Source organism: Crinia signifera, chromosome 1 (assembly GCF_055691185.1).
Source record: "Crinia signifera chromosome 1, ASM5569118v1, whole genome shotgun sequence".
Classification (NCBI taxonomy): Eukaryota; Metazoa; Chordata; class Amphibia; order Anura; family Myobatrachidae; genus Crinia; species Crinia signifera.
This window is the reverse complement of record NC_139217.1, coordinates 378,210,954-378,228,875: the sequence shown is the minus strand read 5'-3', so window position 1 is coordinate 378,228,875 and position 17,922 is coordinate 378,210,954. Positions and strand designations below refer to the sequence as shown.

At 42.4% G+C, this 17,922-nt stretch overlaps 1 protein-coding gene across 2 annotated transcripts in view; it reads right to left on the bottom strand.

The window, feature by feature from the left end:
* Window positions 1-2,988: 2,988 nt before the first annotated feature.
* RPH3A (rabphilin 3A) overlaps window positions 2,989-17,922 on the bottom strand; it is a 231,623-nt gene continuing 216,689 nt past the window's right edge. For both annotated transcript variants that reach the window (XM_083151441.1, XM_083151442.1), the window contains 4 exons: window positions 16,464-16,615; window positions 13,114-13,195; window positions 8,275-8,371; window positions 2,989-4,776 (listed from right to left, as the gene is read on the bottom strand). In XM_083151441.1, the coding sequence (XP_083007567.1) occupies window positions 4,646-4,776; window positions 8,275-8,371; window positions 13,114-13,195; window positions 16,464-16,615 (462 nt within the window). In that variant the 3' untranslated portion in view covers window positions 2,989-4,645. The remainder of the gene's footprint in view (window positions 4,777-8,274; window positions 8,372-13,113; window positions 13,196-16,463; window positions 16,616-17,922) is intronic.

Below are 17,922 nucleotides of genomic sequence, written 5' to 3'. Positions count from 1 at the left end.
ACAGTTAGACTAGGTAAGCAAGTGAGGGATTAGATTAGAGACCAACCTCCATGGACAGACTGGTGCCAGGTCAGCTGCCATGCCACTGCTTCTGAATACTTAGTGCATACAGAGCGGATGTGTGTATGCTCTCTAAGGTCCATACACACTGGGCGACTATGCCCAGTGTGCATGGACAGCGATGATAGCGTTCATTGCTGCGGGTAAAGCCGCTCAGTGCATACACACTGAGCGGCTTTCCCCCTGCCCGGCACAGACGGAGGGGGGTGGACGGCGTTGCATAGCGGAGCGCTATGCAAAGCTGTCCTGAAAGCCGCTCATCAGCAGACGATTTCCCGGCAATGTTGCGGGAGCGCACCGCAGCGCTCAATGCCGGCCCATACACACTGGGTGGCTTTGAGCTGAAAGCCGCTCAAACCTGCTGTTTTGAGTGACTTTCAGCTCAAAGTCGCCCAGGGTGTATGGGCTAAGCCACAGGTGCTTAAAATCGGTCCTCATGACCTCTCACAGTTCATGTTTACCAGGTCACCTGTAGATTTTTGAAGTGTAAGAGTTGGTCATACACAGTGCACCTGTTGGGTGATATGGAAAAAGTAAACTGTGTGGGGTCCTGAGGACTGAATTTGCCAACCACTGCACTATGCGACCCTCCTTGTTAATACGACGCTGGCATTAGGTGCAAAGTTCAGAGAAGGATCAGAGAAGCAGTGTACTGCTTAGTGTGAGTGGAGGTCTGTGCCAACTGCATTGCGTATTCTCAGTGTTCCTCTTGCCCGTCTCTAGCCCAGAACACACCAGCAATTAATCACATTTGGATATCAAAGAGGATTCTTGCTGTGAGAATTTGCCTGTTTTTTTCCAACTATATAAACTCATTTGTAATATGTGCAAATGATATTGAATGAGAATACATTTTACAGCACATAAATTTATATTATTTGATGTGGTAAACTTACTTGGTGTATACATTATATAGCAGTATGGAAATGGTGCTATTATACATTAAAGGACTATGAGGGAGTTGATTAAATTACTTGCCTATACATTTTTATGCTTTGTAAATAGAATGTTAAAAATGATAAAAAATGGCAGTTATTAGCATGATGCAGGGATAAACACAAATCACCCATATGTGCTACTGTATTGCTTGCATGAAAAAATAAAAATACATCTAGTGTAGAGCTATACGTAACACAGGCTGCCAGCCCCTATCTGTACACTTGGTTTGCTCCACTTCTTCTTCATCATCATCAGTACATACATGTAACAATTTATCATTTCTAAGGATTAGATAGGGCAATGGGAGGAACCACAGGTACAGTTTGTGTGCAGTTTTCAAACAGACTGCACCCACCTGATAAACTTAGTACTTTATAAATTGAAGTCTATTGCTACAGTACATGGACCCTTGTCTTCCCTTTGGGGGCCCCTTCCCTACACAATGGGACCCGATTTCACCAATAGGTGAATACAAATGTAATAATGCAGCATCAGTATGTGTGAAGCTCAAGAAAAACTTGTAATCACTAAACATAAAAGGCCAGATGCTCTAAGCTTCAAAAGTGATAAAATGGAGAGTGATAAACAACCAGCCAATCAGTTCCTACCTGCCATGTCACATACTGTGTTTGGAAAATGAAAGAAAGGAGCAGATTGGCTGGTTGTTTATCACTGTCCTTTTTTTTTTTTTTTTGGTTTTAAAGTTTTTTATTATTTTTCTCATAACTTGGAGACAAATAAAAACATAAGTATAAATGTATATGTATACAAAACATAGGGTGGTACATATCTGACATAAGATAATCAAGGATCCGATCCAATGTTTTCGAGTTGGAAATGACAAATTACAATATCTTTAAACTTCAGAATACTGGTAATATTTTTCAAGTGGAAGAATAAATAAATCTAGATACATTGAAGGTGGCCTACCTAATCTCGCCATTATTGTCACCTTCTAAACCAGAAATTTCGACCATATAATATGTAGATTAACCATATAACATTTTGGAGATGAGAAAGAAAAAGTGTAGAAGATAGAGAAATAAAATAACAATGGTAGATCAGTTCAAACACGTGACAAAGAGGTGGGGGGGGGGGTGAGAGGGGTTAGGAGGAGTTATGCGGCTTCATAGTCGGACGAAGATGAGGTTGAGTTCCACAGGCGTCTGTCCTTTTAGTGTGGAGACTGAATATCGTCTATATATGTCAACACCTGTGTTCTTTGAGTTAGCTCTAAGGATTCTATCACTGTCCTTTTCATCACTTTTGAAGCTTAGTGCATCTGGCCTTTAGTTTTCTACTTTTGAATATAACTCTTGTGATCTCATCTGAAGCAAAGATATACTGAATAAAACTATGACTTTATATATAATATATATATATATATATATATATATATATATATATATATATATATATATATATATATATGTCTTTCTATACACAAATAGTTTATTTACTGGACCTCTCTTAACAAGGTAAACATTACAATTTGTAGTACTGTAGCTGTATAAAACTATTGTGTGTTCAGCTGAATCTGGGTAAAATGTGAGGTACTGTATACAAATCTGAACACATTAGGCTCCATGAGCACAGATTGAGCATGCAGAATCCACATTGGTCTTGCTTACATGTCACGCATTATGTAAACTTTGTTAAGTCTCTGTTTCCCTTGCTAGGTTTTTGTATAGCTGTTGTTTAGCAAATAACAGGATTATAATGTACTTTACTAACAATAAATGTACAGTTATACTTATAACTATTCTGCGTATCAATCTTTCTTTATATCTCACTATGGACAAGATGTACTAAGCCTTGAAAAGTGATAAAATGGAAAGTGATAAACCACCAGCCAATCAGCTCCTACCTGTCATTTTTTAAACACAGCCTGTGACATGGCAGGTAGGAGCTGATTGGCTGGCTGTTTATCACTCTCCATTTTATCACTTTTCAAGCTTAGTACATCTGGCCCTAAATATATATTATATATATATATATATAATGCGAAACTATCTACTGAACTTTATGTTGTATCACATATATATTTACAGCAATAAACACTTTCTGCAGAACGACTGAATTCTAAAATAGTGATCCAGCATTTTAATTTATATAGTGCAATTACCGCAAGAGTCCTTTTTATTGTAAGCCGGCACATTACTAAAATAACCTCATGTGCTTAGGTTATACCAACAGATTCTAACAGAAACTGATAAATCTAATGTGCAGGACAACTGTGTAGAGATCTGTTATACCATAGCTCTAAACAAAACTGGCTATTTTGAAAGGGTATACTAAAAGTTTGAGAAAAATTGTATTTTTGTCCATTTTTTATGTGCAACTATTTTGGTCAGTCGGCATGAAAACTGTTGAACTTTCATAGCTGTGTTGTGCTCTGAAATACTGTACTCTTATCAACTCGAGAACTGCACAGGATGTTGTAGGAGTTACAACTTGAACCACTTTAAAATAAGCAATAACAATTTCTACCAACAATAAGAGAAGTAGTGCACAGACAATGCAAGAATCATTTGCACAGTGATATTGTGCCTTAGTAAAGGTTTAAAAAAAATAAATATTATATATTTATAGGGTGATATTTAGGAGTGACTTTTTCTATGAAGCCGTTGCCTCAACAGGGCACCAAATACCAAATTTAGGGATCTATTTATTAACCTTGAATGGAGATAAAGTGGACTGAGATAAAGTACCAGCCAATCAGCTGCTAACTGCCATGATACAGGCTGTGTTTGAAAAATGACAGCTAGGAACTGGTTGCTTATCTCCATCCAAGTCTTAGTAAATAGACGTCTAAAGCTCTAGGTCAGACTTAAATTGGGGGTGTAATCAATTGATTTGTTTTGTGAGATGTGGCAAAAAGCCTGCCAGCCAATCACAATGCATTACCATTGATCTCTTTGAAAATGTAACAGTTGGTTATTTCTATCTTAGCACCTGCCAGATGGTAGGGAAACTGTAAAGGAGCCCATAGACGCTCCGTTGCGTCCGGCTCCGTTTTGTACTATGCGATGCGCGCTCCCGCGCATCACATAGTACGGTACAAAAAGTATGTGCTGCGCATACTTTTTGTACTAGGTACACATCGTATCGGATCGCAGTGCATGCACACTGATGCACTAGGGATGCGATCCGATCCGATGTGTACTTTAAACGTACAGAACGGACCGAAAAAATGGACCGTGTATGGGGGGCATAACAGTTATGTGCAGTCACCCACTAAGCAGAGATACTATGGAGTATCAGCTTCTAAGGGAGTGAAAAGGGGAAAAATGTTCTGCCCAGCAAACCTTTGCCCAGTTGAAACCAAGCTAGTTGACGTGATTCTTCATAGCTTAACATCAATTAAGTCAATGATTGTGTTTCATGAGCATTGGGCAAAAATAGATAGAAAGTGTTGAAGGGAAGGTTGAACAACAAATACGTGTATCATTAAAATACCATTTTTGTCAGCATTTATCATGAGGACATACGCAAATGTTTTAGTTTATTTGATAAAGGATACAATAGCATCTATGTTTTCTATCGCTAATAGCTAAAAGTGTGAATGCTTTGGAAGACAAGACATAAAAAGTTTACAGTGACTTGGTACGGAGCATAAATGTTTGTAAAACACCGCAGCTGCCATTTAATCACTTGCTACGTGGTTTTCGTTCTGTAGAACATGCCAACGCTCAATCTTCTTGTCTTTGTTCTTCAAGCACTCGTACCAGTGTTTCAAGCGCTCTCCTTTGGCTGTGATGCCAAGCTGACATCCACCTGTAGGGAAACATCCATGTATGGTAAAGGGTATTCAGCTTATCCTTTAACTTTTCTCACACCAATATTTCTGAAAATGCAAGCTATCATCCGGACATGGGCATAATGGGGGTAATTCTGGTTCACTCGGAAAGGCACAATCACCCTCTAATAGACAAAACCATATTCACTGCAGGTGGGGCTGATGAAGCATGTGCAGAGAGAGTTAGATTTGAGTGTTTTATTGTTTCTGAGCAGGGTAAATACTGGCTGCTTTTTTTTTACACTGCAAAATAGATATCAGTTTGAACACACCCCACCCAAATCTAACTCTCTCTACATATGTTACATCAGCCCCACCTGCAGTGCACATGGTTTTGTCCAGAGTGATTGTGCCTTTCTGAGTGAATCAGAATACTCCCCAATATCTCCTCAATGTCAAAGGTTCTTGTGATATTGTTTCAAATGACAGTACCCTACCCTTAAGAGAGCTGTATAGGTATTAAGGGGAGACTGTCCCACAGTGTTACAGGGGAAACCCCCAGTGGGCCCTGTTGCCGGTAGGCCCTCCTCTTCCTCTAGGGATCAGTTTACACACTATACTTCACAGTGTATTTTCAACATTGCATATTTATTATTAATCAGGTTGGTGCCAGATGACTCGTTTCTCTGACATTGGAAACCCAACTGCCAGATGTCCAACAGTCGGAATCCTGACTTACACAGGATATTTTTCCTTGTGGTGGTCCAGCGCCCCCTGTAGATGGATAATAGAATAGGTGGTGAGCGCAGTGAGCCCACAAGGGGCTTGAATACACTGGCCTCCTGTCGGGCTCCTGACAATCGGGATTCTGATGTTGGAGAACTGTCGCTAAGTTATACCATACCCAATCAGGCATCTGTATATATGTGTTTATAAAGGAACCATACTCAGTAATCTCTAGTTAGCAAAGCCTGTTCGGTGACTGGGCTCCTGCCATTAAATTCTTCCTGTTGGACCCTACATGCCCCAGTATGGCACTGTAGGTAATCAACAATTATTGACATTTACTGATTTATATAGCATCAGAATATTCTGTTGCAATTTACAGTTGTCAAGTAGGGACTGGCAAAATATATCCTACTGGTTTGTGACATTAATTCCGAAGAAGCTAGCTCACAAAGGGCCAGTTGCACTAAGCTTCAAAAGTGATAAAATGAAGAGTGATAAACAACCAACCAATCAGCTCCTGCCTGATACTTTTCAAAACAGTCTGTGACATAGATAGCAGCTGATTGGCTGGTTGTTTATCACTCTCCATTTTATCACTTTTTGAAGCTTAGTGCATCTGGCCCAAAGACTATCTTCCTCCAAGTTTCATATATCATGGAGGACAAGTTGAATGAAGTGGGGCTTCATCTTACTCTTGACTCTCTTCTGCAATAAATCTCATTGCCTACAGAATGGGTCACACATTCACAGTTTGCCCTGTATTTTACAGTCCCAAAGGGAGATGCATCAAACCTTTTAAAGTGGACAGGTGGAGAAATTGTCCATATATCAACCAACTATTAGTAATCATTTATTAAGGGCAGTCTATAAATGATAGAAGCGAATTGGTTCCTATGAACATCTATTCCAACTGTCCTATATCAAATTGTGATTAGAAAACAACAGCATTATATGCAGATAAATGTAACTAAAGATGGGCTTATAATTGACATCAGTAGCCCTTTAAAGCTTTGACAAAAATTTGTTGATATTTTGATTGACACTTCTACTTGTCAAATGGTAATTAAGCTTTGACTAGAGTTTATATAGCTGCAGATCATCTACACTTCAATCATGATGTACTCATGCCTGGCCAACTTCTCTATATTTATGAGACTATATATAGAAATAAAGCCACATTTGGATTTAATTAGATTTTTAACAAATTATTGGGAATTGATGGTTTATAAAACCTGTATCTAAACAGAGATCTCTAAATGAAGAAAAATGTGTGTGTGTGTGTGTGTGTGTGTGTGTGTGTGTGTGTGTGTGTGTGTGTGTGTATGTATATATATATATTAAAAATAAAATGTGTCTTTTGTCATTCCTAAATATATCGATATATAATTTATATTTTGGAAGCTGTATGCATTTGTACTGCACTTAATAATTTATTGTAAATCTAGTTCCTTGACATGTGCCGAAAACTAGCACTGTACTGTGCCTGTAATCATAGCTGCTTAGAGCCTGGAACTAGCACTGTACCTGTAATCATCAACTGCTCAGAGTCAGGATCTAGCACTCTACCTGTAATCATCAACTGCTCAGAGTCAGGAACTAGCACTCTACCTGTAATCATACTGTAGCTGCTTAGGTGCCTGGAACTAGCACTGTACCTGTAATCATCAACTACCCTGAGCCAAAAAATAGCACTGTACCTGTAACCATTAGCTTCCCTTGGCCAGAAACTGGCACTGTGCTGTGCCTTTGTTTATCAGCTGCTCAGAGCCTTGAACTAGCACTGTACCTTAATCATCTATCCAGAGTCAATACTACTACTGTGCCTGTAAACTTCAGCTTTTCAGAGTCAGACACTAAAGGTGCCCAAATACTGTACTTTGGTCACTATTCATCTGATTCTGGTGAGAAATCAGATGAAAAGAGTCAAAATTGCAGGTGTTTGACATCAGGGCCAATGCAATGTATGGTCATGTCAGCATCACATCGGAGTCTGGAGATCGCACCTGCTGCCTTCAGCAGGCTTGGCTAGGATTGCATACAATACACCGTATGCAAAAAGACTGCATACGATGTCCTCTCCATCTGCGTATTACTACTTGGTTCTCTGCTTAATCTTACTTAATCTCTAGGAGTATCTATCAATTCATTTGGAAGTCATATCTATGTGGATTATACCCAAATGTACCTATACTCCCCAGATCTCTCACCATCTTTATTGGCCTGCGTGACTAATTGTCTCCCTGCCATTTTATCCTGGATGTCATCTCACCACTTGTCAAACTCAATCTTTCAAAAACAGATATAACAATATCCCCACCAGCTATGAGTTTTTACTGACATGACATCTCTGACAATTACCCAAACCCTTCAAGCTGCAACAGACTGTAGACTTGTACGCAGGGTCCCTCACCTCTCTGCCTGTCTGTTAGCTCCCAGTCTCATCTATAACTGTTTTGCTCCAAATAGTAAAGTACAAAGTTATTTGCCGGCGCTTTAAGCATACATTTTAATCATCATCATCATGTACAGAGCTGAGAAATATGTTGTTGTTTTAGAAATAATGGCTAATAGAGGATTACATTTATATCATCCTATATTAATATGCAATATGGCAGCTGGCTAACCCAAATACACAGACACACACATGCAGATCACATGGAGATAGCAACCAACTGAAATTACATGAGTGACTGCAAATGATGCTTACATTCCAAATCTGTTGGATAACAACAATGTAGTTATATATGTCCTGATTAGGTGCAGTGTAGGATTGTTTATATATACATATATACATATGGTGATCTTACCTATATAATCATTGGATTTGCCAATATCATAGTCCCACACCGATACATCTAATTGTTTCTTTGCCAAATCACTGTGCTTTATATCAAAGAAAAATTCCTGGAAAAGAAACAATACAAATATTATCATCGGGAGCACACTAACAAATCTAGCTGGCGCAATACTGTGGGTGTTTGCATTGTATGGTGCCACAATATTAATGTAAGAATAATGGCAACAAACCAGGGGCATAACTAGACATTCGTAGGCCCCATAGCAAAACTTTGTAAGGGCCTCCTATTTATCAACTGATAATAAATGTCTATAGCACATATAACTTAGACCAGGCATGTCCAAACTATGGCCCTCCAACTGTTGTCAAACTACAAGTCCCATCATGCTTTGCCACAGTTTCGCGATTAAGGAATGCTAAAACTATTGCAAGGCATGCTGGGATGTGTAGTTTCACAACAGCTGGAGGGCCATAGTTTGGACATGCCTGACTTAGACTGTAATGATGGGCCCCTTTAGCTCTGGACCCCGTAGCAGCTTCACCCTTTGAACCTACTGTATGGTAGTTACGCCCTTGCAACAAACTATAAATTTTGATTTAAAACCATTTCTCTTTAAGGAGGGTATATAATCACTGTGGATGACTTTTCCGCTGATACATATTCAACTTTGTTTAAAATGGAATCTGCATCCATGGAAAATAGTCGAAAACAAATGTGTTTTCGACTAAAAACAAGTGGGTTGGTGATTACAGTACTTTGCAGATCTACTTCTTTTTCGACCATGACCTTTTTTCTGACAGTCAGAATTTGGCACTTGGATTGAATAGGTCAAATATAAATTCGACCAAAAATTTACAAAAAAGTGAATGTTTTCCGATTATTGGAAACATCATGACCTTTTCTTCCGACAGTCAAAGGGTTGGCACCTGTATTGAATAGGTCAGATGTAAATTCGACCAAAAATGTGCAAAAAAATGACAAAAAGTGCACCTTTTCCGACTGTTGGAAACATCAATAAGGATTGAATAACCCCCTTAAAAGCAAATCAAAGCTTAAACTTCCAATAGTAGCATCTTCAGGGCCACGCTCCCTGAACCAGCAGAAAACTTCATTTTATACAAGGCTCTGATTTATCATAAACATAATTGCTTATTGATGAATATTGTAAGCTATGGGGGGCAATATGCCAATATATACTGTCCAGGTATGCACATAAATAATGATAGAATCCTGTCCCCTGCAAAGTTTAAAATGTAAACGGACTTCTTATGTATGTTAGTCTTCAATCAGTATAAAAAGGTTTTAAAAAAGAAAGCCATCTGCCAGGGACATAATATTTTACTGAAAAACAAAATGTTACATTATATTATCCGTACCTACTCTATTACCATACAACATTATCATTTAGATCAGGCATGTCCAACGTTGGCCCTCCAGATGTTTTGAAACTACACATTCCAGCATGCTTTGCAATAGTTTTAGCATTCTCTAATAGCAAAACTGTGGCAAAGCATGCTGGGATGTGTAGTTTCACAACATCTGGAGGGCCAACATTGGACATGCCTGATTTAGATGTTTCATTGCAATTCATACGGATGATGGCAGAATACTGACACCTCAAGGAAATGTCGGGGACCATCAAATGATTTCTCCTGCAACGGAGGCATGCAATGGGATGTGTCCTTGTTGCACATCCCCTCACATGGTAGCGAGCGGAATCGCCAGAGGGGGGGCTAGTATTCAGCGGGGCAGATGCTCGGTAAGCTGAGATCTTGCAGCTGACCAAGCAAACCAGATTTAGGGCCATAGTCTGCACAGAGAATTCCCTGCCCTCACAGAGTATATGTTGCAGGATAAATCAATTATAATTACAGTAATAATAATTTTTGGGGCACCAAATATGATAAACCATCCAGCATAAAAATAAAATCCTGGAGGCAATAAAGTTGTTCCAGTTTCGGTGTAGCACATTTTGCCAACATGGAATAATACAATTGTCCACTTATGAAGCAGATGCCATTTTGGCATAATGACAACACAAGTGATTTGTCGCCACCTAGTGACAACATTTGTAACAAATCTCTTTTTTTTTTTTATAAATGGCTAGAGCTGGGGGTGGCAACACGTGACATTACACACATACTGTACCATGGTTTCCGGAATGTACTTGTTGTTTTTTGGGAGGGGTTTGTGCTAAAAACACTACTGGGGACATCTGTAAATGGCACTACTGGGTACATATGTAACTGGCACTACTGAGGACATGATATGTAACTGGCACTAAATATGTGCAAGAAAATGATTGCGTAGCATTTAAATTCAGTGCTTGAGATTGTACACAAACTTTGTTTCATGTTTTGAAACCTTGTGTTCGTGTGTTTGTACAACATAAATAGATTTTGTCCTCAAGATACCTCATTGAAGTATATTAAATGTGGAAAAGTTTTTTTTAAAGCATTTCTTTATTGAAGAATCACAAGTAATACCTGGGGCGAAATGTAATAGGGTGCGATTTTTTAGACTAAAAAAAAATCGCACCAAATCGCACCTTGAAAAATCGCATTTTTTGCCGCGAATTCGCATATGTAATGAGATGCAAATTTGCGGCAAAAGATGCAATTTCGGGCGATTTTTAGTCATGAAAATGTGCGCATTTTCATAAATGCGATTTTGTGCTAAAAAAAAAAGTTTTAAAAAAAACGGCGTGGGGTCCCCCCTCCTAAGCATAACCAGCCCCGGGCTCATTGAGCCGGACCTGGTTCCAAAAATACGGGGGACAAAAAGCATAGGGGTCCCCCGTATTTCTGAAACCAGCCTCGGACTCTTGGACCGGTCCTGGTTCCAAAAATACGGGGGACAAAAAATCTGGGGGTCCCCCGTATTTTGAAACCAGCACCGGGCTCCAACAGCCCGGGGACACGTTTTATACAAGGTCCCCCGGCCAAAACATGAGCACCGTGGCTGGTCAGCCTTGGACGGGGTACCTGGAGGAGTGGGGACCCCCCCAATAAAGGGGTCCCCCCCCAGGCTTCACCTGTCCAGGGCTGAAGCCCGGGGCTGTCACCGGCGTCCGTGGCCAGTGGACGCCGGCCTGATAGGGTTAAATCGATCATACGTTACATTGCTTTATACCGGAGAACTATAAGTGCCAGCAGACCTCCCCCGCATGCTGGGACTTGGAGAACCACAAGTCCCAGCATGCGGGGCATTAATGGGCCCGCTGGAACTTGTAGTCCACCTGTAAAAAGAATGTTTATAAAAAACACACACACAGAGAAGTAAAAGTTTATTACACACACACACCTCACTTTTACACCAGCGTTACTTACCATTCCTAGATCCAGCGCTGGTCTGGCTGCTTCACAGCCGGCTCCCCCCGCACTGACAGGCAGCGGGGAGAACCGCCTTTCTCCGTTGCCTCTAACAGCTTTTGTAGCGCTGTCCCAGTGCTACAGAGGCTGAGAGCGCGATTGGCTGAGCTATGCGTCTCCATGGAGACGCATAGCTCAGCCAATCAGGACTGAGCTATGCGTCTCCATGGAGACGTATCGGCCAATCGCGCTACAGAAGCTGTTAGAGGCAACGGAGAAAGCCGGTTCTCCCCGCTGCCTGTCAGTGGGGGGGAGCCGGCTGTGAAGCAGCCAGACTAGAGCTGGATCCAGGAATGGTAAGTAACGCTGGTGTAAAAGTGAGGTGTGTGTGTGTGTAATAAACTTTTACTTCTCTGTGTGTGTGTTTTTTATAAACATTCTTTTTACAGGTGGACTACAAGTCCCAGCGGGCCCATTAATACCCCGCATGCTGGGACTTGTGGTTCTCCAAGTCCCAGCATGCGGGGGAGGTCTGCTGGCACTTGTAGTTCTCCGGTATAAAGCAATGTAACGTATGATCGATTTAACCCTATCAGGCCGGCGTCCACTGGCCACGGACACCGGTGACAGCCCCGGGCTTCAGCCCTGGACGGGTGAAGCCTGGGGGGGACCCCTTTATTGGGGGGGTCCCCACTCCTCCAGGTACCCCGTCCAAGGCTGACCAGCCACGGTGCTCATGTTTTGGCCGGGGGGCCTTGTATAAAAAGTGTCCCCCGGCTGTGGCATGACACCGCGGGCTGTTGGAGCCCGGTGCTGGTTTCAAAATACGGGGGACCCCCAGATTTTTTGTCCCCCGTATTGTTGGAACCAGGTCCGGCTCAATGAGCCCGGGGCTGGTTATGCTTAGGAGGGGGGACCCCACGCCGTATTTTTTTTTATAAAAACACTTTTACACATTTTTATTAACAGGACCATGCACAGATCTCAATGATCTGTGCATGGTTCTGTCAAATTCGCCTGTCAGAACCTGGTCTATTTTTTTTGTGATTTTTGGTAACATTTACCAAAAATCGCACCCTATTACATTTGCAAGTTGTATACTTTATAATGGGAAAACATCTGGATGCGATTTGAAATGTGACTAAAAATCGCCACTTTCAAAAGTGCGATTTCGCGGTAAAAAGTGTGCGATTTTTACCGCGGTAAAAAACATGTGCGATTTTTACCGCGATTTTCAACCTATTAAATGTGCGATTTTCGGAAAATGTGCGATTTCGGCCGTTTTTGACCAAAAATCGCACATGTCAAAAAATCGCACCCTATTTCATTTCGCCCCTGATCTTAGAAAGTTTGAATGAGAGGGCCTGTACCAGAAAACCTACTGTATATACTAATATTTCCTCAAAAAAATGTATATCTAAAATCTAACTTTTGGTGAGAATTCAGGTACCTAAATGTATTATTACAATTTGCTTTAACTCATTGTTTTTTTTCTGGTCAATATAATGAGCAGTATTAGTCATCATTACCACCTCACCTCATTGAATTCTGGATTAAGGGTTTTTTTTTTTATTTGAGTCTTCTGTTTTGCCTTCTTTCCTACCTCAGGTTTTAGCCATCTAAAATTGTAATAACAATGGTTTAATGAGAAACAGACAGGAATATGCATGCATACAGTATTTGTTATGCCTCTTCATCTCCATAAATCACGCAGTAAGAATTTTGAGCACTACTGTATGTAGTAAGCGAGCAAACATGGCTCCTGTAGGAGAGACCATTTTGTTAAGTCTGACATGCTCTCTCCCAGACACAACAGGACGAAAGGACCAATTAACTGGATATTTTTCCATTTATTTTAAAGATGTTGTTGTCCTTGGAGAATCACAGTGTTCCCATGATTTGACGTTATAGCCAAGACATCTACACCAAATTTAGTGAAGATTCACTCTCTAATTAAAAGAGTCCACTTATTTCCTTTTTATTTGAAATACAAGTCAAGCACTTTCGGTACTCTTTACTTATGACGGCGCCCATCGCGGGCATTGAATGCACTAAAAAATCGGGTGTGACGCGACCGACGCGATGCCCACGATTTCCCATAGGGAACAATGTTAAATGTCTCAATTGACCCGATTTTCCTGTTCAATGCCTCAATTGACCCGATTTTTCCATAGGAAACAATGTTAAATGGCCCACAGAGGCCAAATAGGCACCCTGAAGTGTGAAATGGCCCCCACAATTGTTAACGCCACCCCACGATCAACGTGAACCCGAAACGTGGCGAGCGCAGCAAGCCCGCGAGGGGCGGCGGTACGTGTCCTACGACCTTTTCATACCCCCACTATCCACGCCGGCGTGGAGTTGAGAATAGAATAGTGTGGCGAGCGCAGCGAGCCACCGAGCCCGAAGCGTGGCGAGCGCAGCGAGCCCCGCGAGGGGACGCGGATACCTGTGAAGCCCGCGAAGGGACGCGTTTACCTGTGAAGGTATCCGCATCCCCTCGCCGGGCTCGCTGCGCTCGCCACGCTTCGGGCTCGGTGGCTCGCTGCGCTCGCCACACTATTCTATTCTCAACTCCACGCCGACGTGGATAGTGGGGGTATGAAAAGGTCGTAGGACGCGTACCGCCGCCCATCGCGGGCTCGCTGCGCTCGCCACGCTTCGGGTTGACGTTCATCGTGGGGTGGCGTTAACAATTGTGGGGGCCATTTCACACTTCAGGGTGGCTATTTGGCCTCTGTGGGCCATTTAACATTGTTTCCTATGGAAAAATCGGGTCAATTGAGGCATTGAACATGAAAATCGGGTCAATTGAGACATTTAACATTGTTCCCTATGGGAAATCGCGGGCATCGCGTCGGTCGCGTCGCACCCGATTTTTAGTGCATTCAATGCCCGCGATTTTTTTACCTGCGATGCCCACGATCAAAATCGTGGGCGCCATGCTAGGTAAAGAGTACCGTACTTTCTTTCCACTTGTAGGCAGGAATAAATAATAAGTGTTTTGGCTTTTTTCTCCTCATAAATAGGGAAGATTTGCCCATTAAGAGGTATTACAGGTGCTGAAGTGGGCTCGTAATTTAAGCAGCTATGAGAAAAGTGGGCAAGTCACTCCCACAATAAGCAGAGAAAACAACAGTAATATAACAGTGCTAGTTTGAGGATGAGTTAATAATCACAATATTCAAGGGATGAAATTAATAGCATGTACAGTATTTAAAAAACGCACACATCAAAAATAAAGCTGAGTGCAAAATAAATATACTAGTACTAGTAAAAATACTGTTAAAATGCAATCTCTCTTTCATTAAGCAGCGAAAAAGTCCCATTCCTATATTGACCTTGTTTTGGAGACACTAATTGTGAATATTGTGCAGTCCAGATATGAAAGTCTCAACATACACTATGATAGGCTCACAGATGGGGGAGATTCTCTAAGAATCTCCGCCCCCTATCGCCTCTCTTCGCATTTATAATTATCGCATATGTTCTAACATATGCGATAATTATAGCAAAGGACAGCTCTTGCGTTAAGAGCTGTCCTTTGCGGTGAGAGTCGCCGGGTCCCAGCAGGTCCCGGCGGCTCCCCCCTCCCTCACACACCCGGCGCTGCTGCTGCTGCGCCGGGCTCTCCTCCTCCCTGCACCCGGAAGAGGATCAGTGCAGGGAGGAGGTCACAGGTCCAGGTTAGGGGCACAGGTGAGGGGGGAGGGGTGATGCGGGGCGGCGGGGGTCCGTACGGGGCGGCGGGGGGTCGTTGCGGGGCGGCGGTGGGATGCAGTAGAAGCCCATTGGCTTCTATGGGGCATCGCCAGATTTTTCTGGCGATGCCCCCCGCCGCGGTAACCTGTAACAGCATCCCAAATTACGATAACAGTGTTTTTACCGCATTTTTCGCTTAGAGAATCTCCCCCATAGTGTTAAACTCACACTAAGTACATGGATGTCCCTGGAGTGGAGGAGGCTTGCTGGCAGTTGGAGCCCTTCTCATTCAATGGCAGTGCTCACCAGAATGTCCCCGCTGGTGAGCGCTGGCTGAGAGGGACTCCATTAGACTTGGACGTGCAAGCGATTCACATGCATGTGTGCATACCCAGCTTTTTACTCCACACATATATGTATCTTAAGATGCACATACACAGGTCCATTTTGGGCTTCACACGATTGTTTTTTTGCATCAATTCGATCCCGTGCGTTTTGGATTGGATTCTAGAGATCATGTGTGCAGCAAATAAGATCAATCGGAATCGGACTGGAAAAGCAAATCATGGGTGGTTTTTAGCACCCATCATGTATCGCATCCAAGTTCCCTTGAACACCCTCCCCCCACCCGGGAGCTCTTTTACATGCGATTAATCGCAAGTTCCTATGTACAGTATGAATACTTCAGTGCAGAGATACAGGAATTGATTTTGCATACCTGTAGCTAGAGATATGGCCTGTTTCAATGGCTAGCAAAAAATCTTTATCTACTTGTTATAAAGCGTATAATACACCTGTGCCTAAGAAATGGTTTGACCTGATACATCCACACATATACAGTAGACAAGTTTAAAGCTTTGCACTTATGCTTTTCATAACTGTCTTAGATTTGCGAGCGCAAAGGAAATCATTTGCGAATGAATGTTTATGCATGCGTGTGGGGACATTCGCGGCCCGCAGGGGCGGCAGACGTTCATACGGATGCCGGGCGGTGTTTGGTTGGCTCGTAAAGCAGCAAAATCCGCAGCTTTGCAAGTCAACCAGAATGATGGCCTTTATACACCCCTGATTAAAATGGATTTTTTTTAAACCCATTATTTATTTTAATTATTTAACATAATATATCACTGCCCAGTTATTTTAAGTATGGCACTTAAAAAAAAAAAAACGTTAATTATTACTTACAGTTTAACAAATGGATCAGAGTATCCATTAGCATCCATTGCTGCCAAGTGAACACAGCGTACAACGCCAACAATCAGCCCTCCCTGCTGAGTATTGTACATCAGTGACACCAGAATTTTCCCTCTGTCTTCTACATCACCTCCACGGTCTGTCTGCAAGAAGATAAGAATTGTTGTGATGATGTCAGTCATTGACTGCATGTTATATGAAGACCATTGCACAATATGCAAAGACTTGTGTTTAATCTATCAAAATAGTTCTACATACAGCAATGCTTAAAAAATATAATAAAACATTATATCGTACATTATATTGCAAAGGAAAAGTCCTGTCCAAAAGTTTACACTAGGCAAAAAGAAACTGCATCACAGATATATATCTCCCAACATGACCATCTCCAGGAGGGACACAATGCTCTGCTCCTCAACTGCCATCGTAATGTATGATTAGCATCACCTGCTTTGAAATGCCTTTCTCAGTGGCGTAATTATAAATTTTGCTCCCCCCCTGCCAAAAAGTTTGTGGCACCCCTCCTCCTGGCTCCTCTCCAACGTGTTTCCCCAGCATGACAAACTGTCACTCATGCATAACCATGGGCCTTATTCTGATCGGTGCGGCCGGATCCGAATATGCGGCCAGGACCATGCGTGCGAAACCCCGCCTTCCACACGGATCGCCAACTCCGTCCGTACGCGGTAAGAAGCTGGCCGAACGGACCGCACGTGTATTTTTCATGGAATACACCTCCTCCATCTCAGGGAACCTCCCCCATCATTCGATGGTCGCAGACCATCGAATGCAGGACCGAGTGGTCCACCAGCTCCCGCAACCTCAGACCACACAGACATTTTTCCGTGCAAAAGCAGGGATCTGGGCGGGCAGCTGACATCCGGCAATGTCATATGTCCGCCCCCTACACGTGCGTCACGACTGCATTACCATACGTACGCCCAGCGTTTGCATGGGAACGCCCATGAAACGCGGGGCGTATGCATATGGTAATGAGCCCAAATAGCCCTTCACGCCCCTCTCCACCCCCTGTTCGGAGTGTTCACATTTCATGCGGGATTTGGCCGTACGCCCCGCTCGCACATGCGCAGAGACGCCTCTGCACATGCGCAGACACAAAACATCGGCGGCACGAACTCACGCGGATATTACCGCACCAACCAGAATAATGCCCCATGTTTTTGTTCTAACCAGCCAGATCTGAAGATAAATCTTATAAGTGTATGTGCACCTTAACTGTGTGGAGTTTGTATACTCTCCCTGTGCTTGCGTGGGTTTCCTCCAAATACTCTGGTTTCCTCCCACAATCCAAAAATATACTGGTAAGTTAATTGGTTCCTAAAATTAGCCCTAGAATGTGTGAATGTACATGTGGAAGGGAATATAGATTGTAAGCTCCACTGGGGCAGGGACTGATGTGAATGTTCAAATATTCTCTGTAAAGCGCTGC